General features: G+C 43.1%; 1 protein-coding gene across 1 annotated transcript in view; it reads right to left on the reverse strand.

Moving 5' to 3' along the window:
• Positions 1–5,298: 5,298 nt before the first annotated feature.
• The window catches only part of LOC140716169 (symplekin-like), an 80,500-nt gene continuing 70,257 nt past the window's right edge, over positions 5,299–15,541 (reverse strand). The window contains exons 24-25 of the mRNA XM_073028814.1: positions 9,233–9,880; positions 5,299–6,465 (exon numbers count right to left, since the gene is read on the reverse strand). Of these exons, the coding sequence (XP_072884915.1) occupies positions 6,166–6,465; positions 9,233–9,880 (948 nt within the window). The 3' untranslated portion in view covers positions 5,299–6,165. The remainder of the gene's footprint in view (positions 6,466–9,232; positions 9,881–15,541) is intronic.

Below are 15,541 nucleotides of genomic sequence, written 5' to 3' on the forward strand. Positions count from 1 at the left end.
TCCTCAAGCATCTTATTTCCTCCCTGTTGCCTATATATGTTATACATCTCTCTCCTCTTCTTTATCAGAGTTCCAATATCTCTCGAGAACCAAGGTTCCTTATTCTTATTCATTTTGCCTTTAACCCTGGCAGGAACATACAAACTCTGCACTCTGAAAATTTCTCCTTTGAAGGCCTCCCACTTACCAATCATATCCTTGCCAGAGAACAACCTGTCCCAATCTACGCTTTTTAGATCCTTTCTCATTTCTTCAAATTTGGCCTTTTTCCAGTTTAGAACTTCAACCTGAGGACCAGATTTATCTTTATCCATGATCAAGTTGAAACTAATGACGTTATGATCACTGGAACCATAGTGTTCCCCTGCACACACTTCCGTCACCTGCCCTAAATCATTTCCTAATAGGAGATCTAATATTGCATCCTCCCTCGTTGGTACATCTATATATTGATTTAGAAAACTTTCCTGAACACATTTCACAAACTCTAACCCATCTAGACCTTTAACAGTATGGGAGTCCCAATGTGTGGAAAATTAAAATCCCCTACAATCACAACTTCCTGTCTCCTGCAGTTGTCTGTTATCTCTCTGTCTTACTGCAAGTTAAAACTTGTTTCCAGGTTTTAATGATGGCTCTTCCACCTGAAATATTAAACTTCTCATCTGCCTGACCTGCTGAGAATTTCTAACATTTTTCATTTCAAAGTACAATACTCAAGTTTACTCAACCCTTCAAATTCAAGGCCTCACCAACTAATTTTAGCCTTGGGACCTTGGTAACCGTTCAGCTTGGTAAATCGCCAGATAACTAATGCACAGTAAGACTTGAGATTCCCTCTATCAAACTTTCAACTGATCATCCCATGAAAGTCCCAAAAGGTCTCAGCAACATCTTGAACTGAAAATCTTTCAGAGTTAAATCAGATATATGACAAAATCAAGAAATTAAACCAAAAAGTGCTACAAAGATCTGACAGTGGAGAGAGAAACAGTTCATGTTTGAGGCTGAGGACCTTTGGTCATTTTCCAGTGTTTACTGATTTAATTTTAGGTATTCAACATGTGCAGTTTTTTATTTTCAGGATCCAGAAATTCACAGATCAGGAAACTTAACTGATTTACCAATTATTGTAGGTAATCATATTTCCCTTAACTAAAGGAATTCAAGCTGGAGAATTTGAGGTGTAGCTATTTGCTTAGTCCATTCTGCACTGTAATGAGATTTGTATAAATTAACTGAAAGAATATCATCCATAACCAGATATATAAGAGGCACATTGGGGAGTAATGAGATCATTACTAATGATCTAATGAGATCATTAGAGAAGGAACCAAGAGTGGGGCTGAAGGAGCTGACAAAGGGGTGGGAGAAGGAAGAATTAAGTCAACCAGACCTGATCTTGATCTGGAATAAACACTCAGAGACCACTTCATTAAGTGTATCTGCTCATTATTGCAAATATTTAATCAGCCAATTAAGTGACAGCAACTCAATGCATAGAAGCATGTAGGCATGGTCAAGAGATTCAGTTGTTGTTCAGACCAAACATCAGAATGGGGAGAAATAAAAAAATGACTTTGAATGTTGGTGCCAGATGAGATGGTTTGAGTATCTCAAAAACAGATGATCTTCATAAGGCATGGGAGGAGAATTAGGCCACTCAGCTCAGAGTCTGCACTACCATTCCATCATGGCTGATTGGAACCCTCTCAACCCCATTCACCTGCCTTCTCCCCATAACATGACACTGACTAACCAAAAACCCATCAAATTCTGCTTTAAAGATTTGGCCTCCAGTCATCCGTGGCAATGAATTCAAAGATTCACTAGCCCTAGCTGAAGAAATTCCTTATCTCTGTTCTAAATGAATGTCCCACTATTCTGAGGCTGAACTCTGTTCTGGACTCACCCACTATAGGAAACATCCTCTTCTATTCCACTGTCTAAGCTTTCAATATTCATTAGGTTTCAATGAGACCCTCCTCCCCTAATGCTTTCATTCTTCTAAACTCCATTGTGTTTGAACTCCAGGGCCATCAAAAACTTCTCATAAACCTTGCGTTCCCAGAATCATTCTTGTGAAACTCCTCTGGTCCCTCTCCAATAGCACATTTTTTCTTAGATAAGAAGCCCAAAACTGCTCACAATACTCCAAGAGCAAAGTCTCATCTTTGTTCTTCTATTTTAGTCCTCTCGAAATAAATGCTAAGATTTCATTTCCCTTCCTTACCACTGGCTCAAGCTGCACTTCAGCTTTAGGGAGTTCTCCACAAAGACTCCCAAATCCTTTCGCAGCTCTGATTTTTGAAATTTCTCCCTCTTTAGATTAGAAAATAGTCCACATCTTTACTCTTTCTACTAAAGTGCATTATCATACATTCCCTACACTGTATTCTATCTCCCACTTCTTTGCCCATTATCCCAATTTGTTCAACAACTTCTGCAGAATTCCTACTTCCTCAACAGTACCTGTCCTTCCACCCATCTTCATATCACCTGCAAACCTGGCCACAAAGTCTTCAATTCTATCATCCAAATCATTGACATGCGACATAAAAAGAAGCGATCCCAATATAGACCCCTGTGGAACCCCACTTGTATGTGGGGTTCCACAGCAGCCAACCAGAATAGGTCCCTTTTGTTCCAACTCTGCACCTCCTGCCAATCATGTGTCCATGCTTGTACCTTTCCCGTAATACCGTGGGCTCTTGTTAAACAGCTCGTGTGGCGCTTTGTCAAAGATCTTTTGAAAATCCAAGTAAACATCCACTGACTCTCCTTTCTCTATCCTGCTTATTATTTTCTCAAAGAACTGCAACAGATTTGTCAGGCAAGTTTCCCGAAGCAAGTCATGTTGACTTTGGCCTATTTTATCATGTGCCCCCAAGATCGTCGAAAATTCATCCTTGATAATGGACTCTAATATTTTCCCAACCATTGAAGTTAGGCTAACTGGCCTATAATTTGCTTTCTTCCACTTCCCCCCTTAAAGAGACATTTGCAATTTTCCAGTCTTCTGGAGCCATTCCAGAACTTAGATCATTACACAGTCTCTTCAGCTACATCTTTCAGAGGTGTAGTCCCAGGTCCAGGCAACTTACCAAACTTAAGACATTTCAGGCTCCCAAGCACCTTCTTCTTAGTTATAGCAACTACACTCACTTCTGAACTTCTGGCATATCGCAGTGTCTTTCACAGTGAAGACTGATGCAAAATATTTCTGCCATTTCTTTTTGCCCCGTTACTACCTCTCCAGCATCATTTTGTAGCAGTCCATTATCAACTCTCACCTCTCTTTCATTCCTAATATCTCCAATAAAACTATTGTATCCGCTGATATTTTTGGGTAGCTACCTTCATATTTCATCTTTTCTCTCCTGGTTATTTTGTTGGGTTTTCAAATTTCCCAATCCTCCCTCTTTTTTTTTGTTCTATTATATGACCTCTCTTTGGCTTTTAGGCTGTCTTTGACTTCATTTGACACCCAGTTTCCTCATCCTCCCTTTAGAACAGGGGTTCCCAACCTTTATACCATGGACCTTGGGCATTAAGCAAGGGCACAGTGGAGCCCAGGTTGGGAACCCTTCCTTTAGAATACGCCACCTTTGGGATGTAGCTATCCAGTGCCTTCTGAATTACCTCCATAAACTCCAGCCATTGCTGTTCTGCTGTCATCCCTGCTGGTGTCCCCTTCCAATCAACTTTAGCCAGCTCCTCTCTTGTGCCTCTGCAATTCCCATTACTCTATTGTAATACATCTGACTTTAGCTACTCCCTCTCAAATTGCAGGGTGAATTCTATGATATTATGATCACTGTCTCCCAAGGGTTCCTTTACCTTAAGCTCCCTAATCAAACCTACAACACTAAATCCAGAATTGCCCGTTCTGTAGTGAGCTCAACCACAAGTTATTCTAAAAAGTCATCTCATAGGCGTTCTACAAATTCCCTCTTAACCTGACTTTCCTAATCCACCCGCATATTGAAATCCCCCATGACAATCATAACATTGCCCTTATTATATGCCTTTTCTGTTTCCCAATGAAATTTATATCCCAATTCCTGGCTACTGTTTGGGGGCCTGTATATAACTCTCATTTCCTGGGATTTTCTTGTACAACAGACTCTAACAGTTTACAGAGAATGGTGCGAAAAACAAAAACAACATCTAGTGAGCGGCAGTTTTGTGAGTGAAAGCGCCTTGTCAGGTCAGAGGGGTATGGCCAGACTGACAGAAAGATGACAGTAAATCAAATAACCATATGTTACAACAGTGGTGTGCAGAAGTATCTTTGAATTAACATGTCGAATCTTGAAGTGGGGGTGGAGCTTAGGAGGATTAATGGCGCCTAACAGCGACTCCTTTGCTTGCATCTTTGGAAACAGCTCTATTTCTACCTTTAATATCTTTATTTTTCCCATTCAGTGTTACACGCAGGCTTCGGTTCTTTGCAGGATGAGACCCGTTCTCGGGGTTCCACGCCTGGCTGCTATTCGACATGCCAAGGGCTCGGCCTGAGAGTCTCGATCGTGTTCGGAAGTCTAAGATCTCAGGGCTCTGGAGACAAGCGGATCGAGGTCGGTGTCACGGCTGAAGACGTGTATTGTTGGGGAGGCTGGAAAATCTTTTGCTGTGGGCCCGAAGACCCGAGGTCTTTGCGATTTTCAGACACAGAGCTCGAAAAGCGTGACAAAATAGACTTTTAAGATTGTAAACCAGCGGGTTGTTGTTATGTCTCCCGCTCACTGTGAAAATAGGAGACACCTCCCTCTCCCTTGCCGGGGAGAGAGAGAACCTGTGGGTTGTTGAATTCGGATGAAATGCGAAGCTTCTGGGGTAACTGCAAGGTCCGTGTCTTTGCTATCGCTTAGCACACACTTGGGCTCGGTGATTGTACCGATGTGCGTTTATTTTTGCTGGTGGGTGCAGGGGGAATCGTTGCTTGTTGCCGCTTACACGCGGGAGGGAGGAGCTGGGGGGGACTTTGGGGTTCTCACGTTTAACTGCCGTTCATTCTTTGGGGCACTTCTCTGTTTTTGTGGATGTTTTGTGAAGAAAAAGCATTTCAGGATGTATATTGTATACGTTTCTCTGACATTAAACTTGACCTTTGAATGTGCTACAGTAGGAGATGACACCGGGTTCCACTCCTGTGGCCACTTTATTAGGTACGCTCCTATACCTCATAAAATAGCCACTGAGTGTGACATCAGTTGTGTCTGTACAGACACAGAGCTGCACTAAGTAACTCCCTCGCAATCTGAGTTTAAAGTCAGACACTAAATTTTATATACATGTTGCCAACTCTCCAAACTTTAATTCATTTCACATTCTTACAGCTGTAGATGTAAAACTCTCCAGCAGCCGGCCCACTGCTTATGACAGTCATATTACACAAGGTCAAACAGCCATACTTAAACACTTTGAAATAAAAACAAAACATTCTTAGTGGAACTTCAAAGGAAATATGAACAGGTTTTGCTGAATGAATACCAATCAGAATGAAATTAATCTATTACATTGGTGGAATTGCTTAAGAAATAAGTTCAAGTCTCTGAACACACAGTAAACATAAGAATTCTGAAGAGAGCTCCTTCCAAATTCATCTCCGATTCCAAGGTAGGCTCCAATTTCCTTGTTGCATAAATACAAGGAGAATAGGCAGTCTTCTTTCTCCCCATCACATCAGTGGTGCTTCACATGAGCTGCCAGAAAATGGGATGAGTGTTCAGAATCGGTTTGCATGCTTGGATAATATCAAGAACTTGGGTTCAGCAACTGGGTAGAGTGGAGTAAAATATGTGGATTCAATCCTAATTCTGGGCATGTCCTACAGTTGGAAATGGCAATACTGAGGGCTAGCACAACTGATGTGTACTGGAGCTACTGGTCAAAGAAGAGCAAGGTATCCAACCACTGCTCTTTCCTCAACCATTACTATCTAAACAGTGACTGGTTATTTAATTATAGCCCAATATGGACCTAACTAGACCTTAATAAAAAATCGGATCAGATCCAGGCACAACTCCTGGAACAGGAAAGTTCAGTGACAAACTACAGCTTTCACTTTCCTTTGAAGAGTGAAACTTTTATTTGTCCTTTTAAGCTTGTATTTTGTTACTAATCAGCTTGCATACCATGGATATGTACCACGATTCATTCTTAACTGATTTTCCTCACAGCAGATTTGCGTTTGGTGACAGGCTGTTGATCGCTGTCTCCTGCTGCCTGGCACTGCTCAGATCCCTCGCCATTCTTCTCAAGAGCCACACTGGACGGGTCCTGCCCGGTTGCCTGTTCTGGGAGGCTGGCTGATTGCCCGCTGCTGGATGTTGGCTCCCCCTCTGCCACCGGTGGGTCATCACGGACCAGGATCACCTGCTCCGTGACATCTGGTGCTACCAGCTGTCCTACTTCATGGAGCAGTGGCTGTTGACCAGTTTGTTCGCTGGCTTTTGGATCCTGTTCCGAAAGCAAGTTGGAGAGATGCCAGTCAAAGGGCAGCTTGTTCAACCACCACCCCCCACCTCAACTCCCCAATCACCAGAAGCAGCTTGTTTAGGACAGGAACAGTGCAGACCAGGTTTAGCATAATATCCCACCAACACGCCCATCCTGCCACCCTCCCTTCCTCCAATGAACACCCTCCACTCCCTACCACCTCCTCATACCCCACCACCCTCTCCCTCCACCCAAAGCTTCCCTCACCCCTTCCCCACAACTCCCTCCCTCTCTCCACCCACCACCCCCATTTAACCACACCATATTCCCCACACCCCACCCCCTTCCTCACCCCACCAACCACCTCCCTCACCCGCATCTCCTCTCCTCCCTCCACCACACCCCCAGCAGTCCAGCTCCACCCACACCTTCCAGAGGTTGGCCAATAATACAAAGGAGCAGGATGAGACCATGTGGTTCATCTAGTCTGCTCCACCATTCCATCAAGGCTGATTTATTTTCCCTCTCAACTCCATTCTCTTGCGTCTTCCGCATAACCTTTGATGTCCTTCCTAATCAAGAACCTATCAAGCTCCACTTTAAATATACCCAATGACTTGTCCTCCACAGCCGTCTGTGAAAATGAATAATAAAGATTCACAATCTCCTGGCTCACTGTTCCCTCTAAGCTGCGTGGGTGCATGGCTGCGCAAGAACTAAAATGCTCCCACACACATAACCTTTGTTGCTGTGCAGCTAGAAATTTCTTTCCCTATATTAACATAATTTTGAAATTATGCTAATATAATTATGAAATATCCTGCAATTAAACCAACCTTTACTTTGAAACATTTTAGAACTTCAATGTACTTACATTGTCAGTGTTTCAAGTTACAACTATTACAAATTGCAACAATAAACACAGAATGGAATTCAATAGCTCTGCTAAAAAAAAAGAGCATTGAATGCCGACACCATCTAGTCAAAATATTTTTTTGCCATTGCGCCCGTCAGTTGTTTTGACTGCCCAACATCATTTACTTGTATTGTGAGTTGTGGTTTGTGTTTGTTTGGTGTGAAAAATCCTATATTCTGACATTTTAGATCAGCAATCTTTTAAAAAATCATAATTTTTAAATTAATAACTGTTAGAACAAGGTAAAATTTCATTTCTACAAAATTGTTTGCATGACTATACATCAATTCATTCAAAGTGTGTGTAACCACTTGGATAATAGATTTCCTGACAATGACCGGCAAACTTTTGACCCTGTTGCTATTATAAATGAAACCGATTTTGAATTTGGAAAACAGAATGTTGTACAACTGAACTACAACAAAAGTATTGCCTCAAAAATATCTTAACAATATTGTGGGTTCAAATTTATCATTTCTGGGAAAGTTTAATTAAGATGTTGATATGCTGAGCTATGAGGAAGAATTTGAACCATCAATTCTTGTTGACATTGTCAGAACATTGCCTAGTGCTGACTGTGAACATGAATTCAATCTTATGGATTCATTCAAATGTTAATCCAGAAACAGACTAGAAGTGGAACATTTGGATGATCGAATGACAATTAAGATGCATCTTTCATCTGGATGGGCAATTAATCTGTACAGTGTTTATAGACAATGGACTTGTAAGAGAGATGAGAAAAAGTTTATGAAACATGTACTGTATTTCATTACACCCTTCAATTAATAAATAAAATCAAAAGTATGTTCCTCCCCCTTTTCTTTCTTCCATGGCCTTCTGTCTCTTTCACCAATCAACTTCCCAGCTCTTTACTTCATCCTTCCCCATATCATTATGTATTCCTCTATCCCCTCCCCCCACCTTTAAAAATCTGCTCCTCAGCTTTCTTCTCCTTTGGGTTTCGGCCCAAAATGACAACGGTACTCGATGATGCTGCCTGGCCTGCTGAGTTTCTCCAGCACTTTGTGTGTGTTGCTTGGATTTCCAGCATCTGCAGATTTTATCTTGCCTGCAACTCAGATGGTCAGCAGATTCAGTGTGATAACCTGTACACTGCAACTCTAACACTCCAGACGGAGTGTGGGTGGCACAGCAGGTAGGGCCACTGCCTCAACACACAAGAGACCAGTTTGCTCCTGACCTTGGCCTATTCACAATCGGGGACCTATACACAGAAAGGTGCTGGAAAAGGGGCAGTCATCATGAAAGATCCTACCCATATTACTTGTGAACAGTCTGTCCCACTCCCATTAGGGAGGAGACCACATAGCATCCATGCCAGTACTACCAAGGTTAAAAACAGTTACTTTCTCCAAGCAGCAAGGCTGATCAACACCTTCAATCATTAACTCCACCACTACTGTATTTTTCCTGTCAATCACCTTATGTACAGCCTAGTGTCACGTTATGAACATACAGCCAATGTATGTATAGTTGTTTGTTTAAATATTGTGTTCTTTATCTTTTGTGATATTTTTGTGCTGCATCAGATCGGGAGTAACCATTATTTTGTTCCTTTTTACACCTATGTACAGGAAATGACATGAAACAATCTTGAATGCTGTCTCTGTGGTCTGATCATAAGGATTACCCCTAGCTGCTACACTTTCCTCCCACCTCCCCTTGTGGAGCAGTGGCCACCATATATTGCCTAGTGTATGGGTAAAATTCAGGGTAACTTGATGGGAAAGTGGGGAGAATAAAGTGGGATTTGTGTCATTGGGAGGTTGATGACCCAGGGCCTGTTTCCATGTTGCATGACTGTGTATTACATCGTGTCGCTATAGGCTTATAATTAACTTCTCTTACCTTGAGTACAATCTGTCCTTCACGTCCAGTCTCCATGACAACCACTCCCTGGGATGGTTCATCCAACGCCATCGGCCTCTCCTCTTCCTCCTTCACGTTTATGATGATTGTCGGTTGTGAGGTGTCTCCAATACCTTCGGGATCACTGACACTGTCGCCAACTTCCATCGGCTCGTCCTTTGGTGGCACTGTAGAGGACGCAGCCAGCAGACTGGGCGGAGCACGCACAGCCTGGTCGACGGTGTTCGGGGCCGTCTCTACCACGGGGCTGACAGCAGGCTGGCTGGCAGGGGCTTGGGAGGTCTCTACAGGCGGGCTGGCAGCAGGCTTACTGGAAGAGTCTGGAGGAGCCTGGGCAGGGGTATTTGGCACACTCTGGGCAGGGGAGCTTGACGGAGCCTGTACAGCAGGGCTCGGAGCTTGGCTGGGAGGCTTCAGGCTTGGGGAGGTGGAGGCAGTCTGTCCAGGGGACTTCAAAACTCCGAGCTTTGGTGGGGTGAGGGTAGCATGATGGGGGTGTAATTGTGCTGCCATCTGCTTGAACTTCTGCTCCTCCTCCAGTTTCCTCTTGAGGGCTTTCTCTTGAGCCAGGCGCATAGTGATCATATCCTTCTGCGTGTGAGCAACAGTCAGGTGCTGCAGCTCTTCCTGCAAAGCAATGGGAAACAGTCCAAACCGTCATCAATGAGGCAGCTAGATCTGAGACAGCTTTAGAGCTGCTGTTTTCAGTCCCTAAATTAGCAGGTTTATAGCATGCAACCAGAACTAAAGAAGTTTTCGATCAACAACCCAGTGAGTCATTAGGGGTTCGACACATACATCACTATCGCAATCAGGCTTAATCTCACTGGCAAATGTCATGAAATTTGTTGTTTTGTGGCAGCAGTACACTGCAATACATAATAATGAAAACTATACATTTAAATTAAATAGGCAGCGCAGAAAGAGCGGGGAAAATACTGAGGTAGTGTTCATGGGTTCACTGTCCATTCAGAAATCTGATGGCAGAGGGGAAGAAGCTGTTCCTGGAATGCTGTGTGTCTTCAGGCTCATTGCTACCATCTCCTTCCTGGTAGCAATGAGAAGAGGACATGTCCTGGGTGATGGGGGTCCTTAATGTTGGATGCTGCTTTTTTGAAGTATGGTCATTTGCTTATTCTAGCAAGCACACGAACAACGCAGGCTGGAGGCGACACAATAGCATAGCACTTCACCTAACACTATTAAAGCACCAGCGACCTGGGTTCAATTCTGCTGCTGACTAGGAGTTTACGTGTCCTCTCCGTGACAGAGCTTACGTTTCCTCTCACATTCCAGGCGTATACAGATTAACTGGTCACACAGCATGGGTTCATTGGACGGTAAGGGCCTGTTTCTGTGCTGTATCTCTAAATAGATATCTGAATCTCTAAAATAACAACAATAAAACACTGGAAACACTCAGCAGGTCAGACAGCGTCCAGGAAGAGAGAAACAACATTATCGTTCTCAATATTCTTCTGTTTTTGTTTTGTTTTAATCTGCATTTGCAGATTTTTTTGAAAGAATCATCTGCACATTTAATTTTACCCATATGTGGCATTAGTGTTAAATAGCAAGTGCCGACTCAGTGAGATGAAAGGTCTGTATCCTTCCCTATGACTTCCAGCATCCAACCAAGGAACAACAAACACACAATTACTAGACTAAGCAACAGTAATTATTATAGATTCTCACATGTGCCAACTATTACACCTTACAGTATTGGCTTTACTGGTGTCTAGGTGTTGGTTAACATCTTAGAAATTCACAAATTCTTCCTGCTATAGAATTCAGTGCAGATTCACCTCAAGGAGTGCAGTGTTTTCCCTCCGCCAATAGATTTCTAAATGGACAGTGTACCCATTGTTACAAGGATTTATCCCGTAGTAACACAGGAAGGGGAGGAGGCTGTGTGTCTGAGTCACCTGGTTTGAACCAGTCAGAGTTGAAAAGAATAAAAGGCACGAGGCTGAGGGCAAAGACCACAGAACAATGCTGGTTGTAACTCTGCACCAGAACCAATAAGGTGACCGAGGTGGGTTTGGTGGCCTCAAGCCACAAGATGAAAATGTGACATTTCAACTGATAATAAGTGCTTAAAAGTAAGGAATTCAAATACAAGGGGGCGACAACTCTCCAGAAAGTAACCATCACAGATGTGGAGGACCCACAGACGCAAGACCACAAGACCAGAATTATGTCATTTGGCCCATCATCAGCTCTACCATTTCATCATGGCTGATCCTTTTGTCCTCTCAGCCCCAATCCCCTGCCTTCCCCTAATATCTCTTCATGCTCTGACCTATTAAGAAACTATTAACCTATGTTTTAAATGTACATAAAGACTTAGCCTCCAAAGCTGCCTGTGGCAACAAATTCCACAGATTCACCACTCTGTGGCCAAAGATATTCCTCCTCATCTCCGTTCTAAAAGGACATTCCTCTATTTTGGGGCTATGTCCTCTGGTCTTAGCTCTCCCACCATAGGAAACATACTCTTCACAACCACTCTATCAAGGCCTTTCTCCATTCAAGAAGTTTCAATTTGGTCAATAATCATTCTTCTGAATTCTAGTGAATACAGACCTAGAGTCAAAGGTTTTTCATATGACAAGCTGTTCAATCCTGGAATCATTTTCATGGACCTCCCTTGAACCCTCTCCAGTTTTAGCACATCCTTTCTAAGATAAAGGGTCCAAAATTGCTCAGAATACTCCAAGTAAGGCCTCACCAGTGCTTTATAAAGTCTGAACATTACATCCTTGCTTTTATATTCTAGTCCTCTTGAAATGAATGCAAATATCGCATTTGCCTTCCGCACCAGACTCATCCTGCAAGTTTCAGGGAATCGTGCACAAGGACTCCCAAGCCCACTTGCGCCTCAGGTTTTTGTATTTTCTCTCCAGCTCATTGCTTCTACCAAAGTGCATGACCATACACTTTCTGACACTGTTTTCCACCTGCCACTTCTTTGCCCATTCACCTAATCTACCCGTCCTTCTGCAACTTCTCTACTTCCTCAAAATTACCTACCCCTCCATGTATCTTTGTATCACATGCAAACTTCGCAACAAAGCAATCAATTCCATCATCCAAATCATTGATATATAATGTAAAAAGAATTGGTCCTAACACAGACTGTAGTGGAACATCACTAACCACCGGCAGCCAGTCAGAAAAGGCTTCCTTTATTCCCACTCTTGGCCTCCTGCCAATCAGCCACTGTTTTATCCCTGCTGGAAACTTTCCTTTAATATCATGGGCTTGTTAAGCAGAGTCATGTGCGGCACCTTGCCAAAGGCCTTCTGAAAATCCAAGTACACAACATCAATCCATCTACCCTGCTTGTTATTTCCTAAACAAATCCAACACATCTGTCAGGTACAATTTTCTCTTGTGGAAACCATGCTGACTACAGCCTATTTTATCATGTGCCAAGTATCCCAAAACTACATCCTTAATAATCAACTTCAACATCTTCCCAACCATTGAGGTCAGACTAACTGGCCTATAATTTCCTTTCTTCTTCCTCTCTCCCTTCTTAAAAAGTGGAGTGACATTTGCGATTTTCCAGTCCTCCATTCCAGAATCTAGTGATTCTTGAAAGATTATTACTAATCTCTTCAGCCACCTCTTTCAGAACCCTGGGGTGTACACCATCTGGTGTAGGTGACTTCCAGTTTACCAAGAACCTTCACTCTAGTTTTTTTATATATATATATATCTATATATATCTATATCTCTATTTCTATCTCTCTCTATTATATATATATAGATAGATATATCTATATCACACACACTACGCCTTCTGAATTACTCCCAGAAATTCCAGACATTGCTCCACTGTCGTCATCCCTGCCAGTGTTCTTTACCAATCAATTTTGGCCAGTTACTCTCTCATGCCTCTGTAAGTCTCTTTACTCCACTGTAACGTTGATACATCTGACTTTAGCTTCTCCTTCTTAAATTTCAAAGTGAATTTGATCATATTATGATCACCGGCCCCCAAAGGTTCCTTTTCCTTAATTGATCTCTAATCAATTCTGGTTCATTGCACAAAACCCAATCCAGAATAGCTGATCCTCTTGTGGGCTCAACCAGAAGCTGCTCTAAAAAGCCACCTTATAGACATTCTAGAAACTCCCCCTCTTGGAATCCTGCACCAACCTGATTTTCCCAATCTACCTGCATATTGAAATCCCCATGACTATTGTAACACTGCCTTTTGGCATGCACTTTCTTTCTCCCTTTATAATTTGTAGACCACATCGATACTACTACTTGGGTGTCTATACATAACTCAAGGGTCTTTTTACCTTTATAGCTCCTTTAGCTCTATCCACAATGATTCAACAGTTTTCAACCCTATGTCACCTCTTTCCAATGATTTGATTTCATTTTTTAAAACCAACAGAACAACACACCCTCTGCCTTCCTGCCTGTCCTTTCAATACAGTGTGTATCCTTGGACATTAAGCTCCCAGCTATAATCTTCCTTCAGTCATGATTCAGTGATGCCTACGACATCAAACATGCCAATCTGTAACTGTGCTACAAGTTCATCTACCTTATTCCATATACTGCGCGCATACATTACAACACCTTCAATCTGGGATTCGCCCTTTTTGATTTAGTCTCCTTTTATGTTGTAATTCACCCTGTTGACTGCAATTTTGCCCTATCATCAGCCTTTCCTTGCAAAGAGTCTCACTGCATATTGCCTGTTTGTAAATCAACTACCTCATCTTCAGCACTTCTTCCCATCTTCCCATCCCCTGCCAAATTAGTTTAAACCCACTTGAGAAACTCTAGCCAACCTACCCGCAAGGATAATGGATATTACTGGCACTTGGCATATGCAGCAATCCAGATATCACTACCCTGCAGCTCCTGCTTTTGAGCTTTCATCCTAGTTTTCTAAAATCTCTCTTCAGGACCTTCTCACCTTATCTACCTATGTCATTGGTGCCAATATGTATCAAGTCTTCTGGCTGCTCGCCCTCATCCTTGAGAATGCCATGGACCCGATCTGAGACATCCCCGATCCTGGCAGCAATATACCATCTGGGGGTCTCTATTATGCCCACAGAACCTCATCGTTGTCCCTCTGACTAAAGAATCTCCTATCAACATTCCACTTCTCTTCATCTTTCTGCTCTTCTGAGCCACAATAGCAGAGACCCAGTCACTGTGACTCCCCCCAGTAGGTCGTCCCCCTCAATATTACCTAAAGTTGTATAATTATTATTGGGGGGAATGGCCACAGGTGTATTCTGCACCAGCTGTGCATTTCCTCTCCTTCCTCTGACAGTCATTCAGTTATCTGTCTCCTACAATCTAGAGGTGACTAGTAGCTCCTGTCTATCACCTCCTCATTTTCCCGTATGAATCAAAGGACATTGAGCTGCAGCTCTGGTTCCTTAATACATTCTCTCAGGAGCTGCAACTCGGTATTTATCTGGGAGACTGTAAGTCTCCCAAACTTCCAACATTTCACACAGAGTACAAAATACTGAGCCTGGAGCCATTCTCACTAATTGAGAGATGAACAAATAAGAACAGAGAGAGAGCAACTTGCAAGATACCTTACTTCACCCAAGGCTGATCTTGCCGAAGCCTGACGAGCCAGAGCCACTCGGAAGACTGACACACTCAGAAGGACGGTCATTCTGCTTGCACCTGAGTTATTTTTATTGGCCCTTTCTAATGAATTCCTGTTGCTGATTGGTCACCCCTCAACTCAGAGAAACTGCAGCAAAGCTCTGCCTTTAAAAATCTTCATTGCTGTCTTGATTAAAAGGCCACTCTTTCTATGCAGTCCTGACGTTGATTGTCCAACTCAGGGAAATCTGCCGTAAAGCTTTACGTTTTCGATTTCGAACTTGGAGATTATATCAGGAACCTGAGGAACACATGACCAATGCAGACCCCTTTCCTGGGTATTACCTATTCTTTGACTGTTCATGGGAGAGTCATGTGCACATAGTATGACATCCGTTAGTCTCACGAGACCATGGATCTGCGCCTGGAAAGTCTTCCCCAGAGCGCAGGCCTGGGTAAGGTTGTATGGCTGTTGTCCATGCTGCAAGTCTCCCCTCTCCACACCACTGACGTCGTCCAAGGGAAAGGCAAGGGCCGATACAGCTTGGCACCAGTGTTGTCGCAGGAGTTGCCAGAATGAGGTTGAAGACAATGTCGGACTGCCTTAGGGACTCCAGCTCCAGATTTGTCCTCAGGGTTTTCTCCCGAAGTCTTTCCCATGAGTGGGTATGGCCGCCAGGCAGCGGA

This window comes from Hemitrygon akajei, chromosome 25 (genome assembly GCF_048418815.1).
Source record: "Hemitrygon akajei chromosome 25, sHemAka1.3, whole genome shotgun sequence".
Lineage (NCBI taxonomy): Eukaryota > Metazoa > Chordata > Chondrichthyes > Myliobatiformes > Dasyatidae > Hemitrygon > Hemitrygon akajei.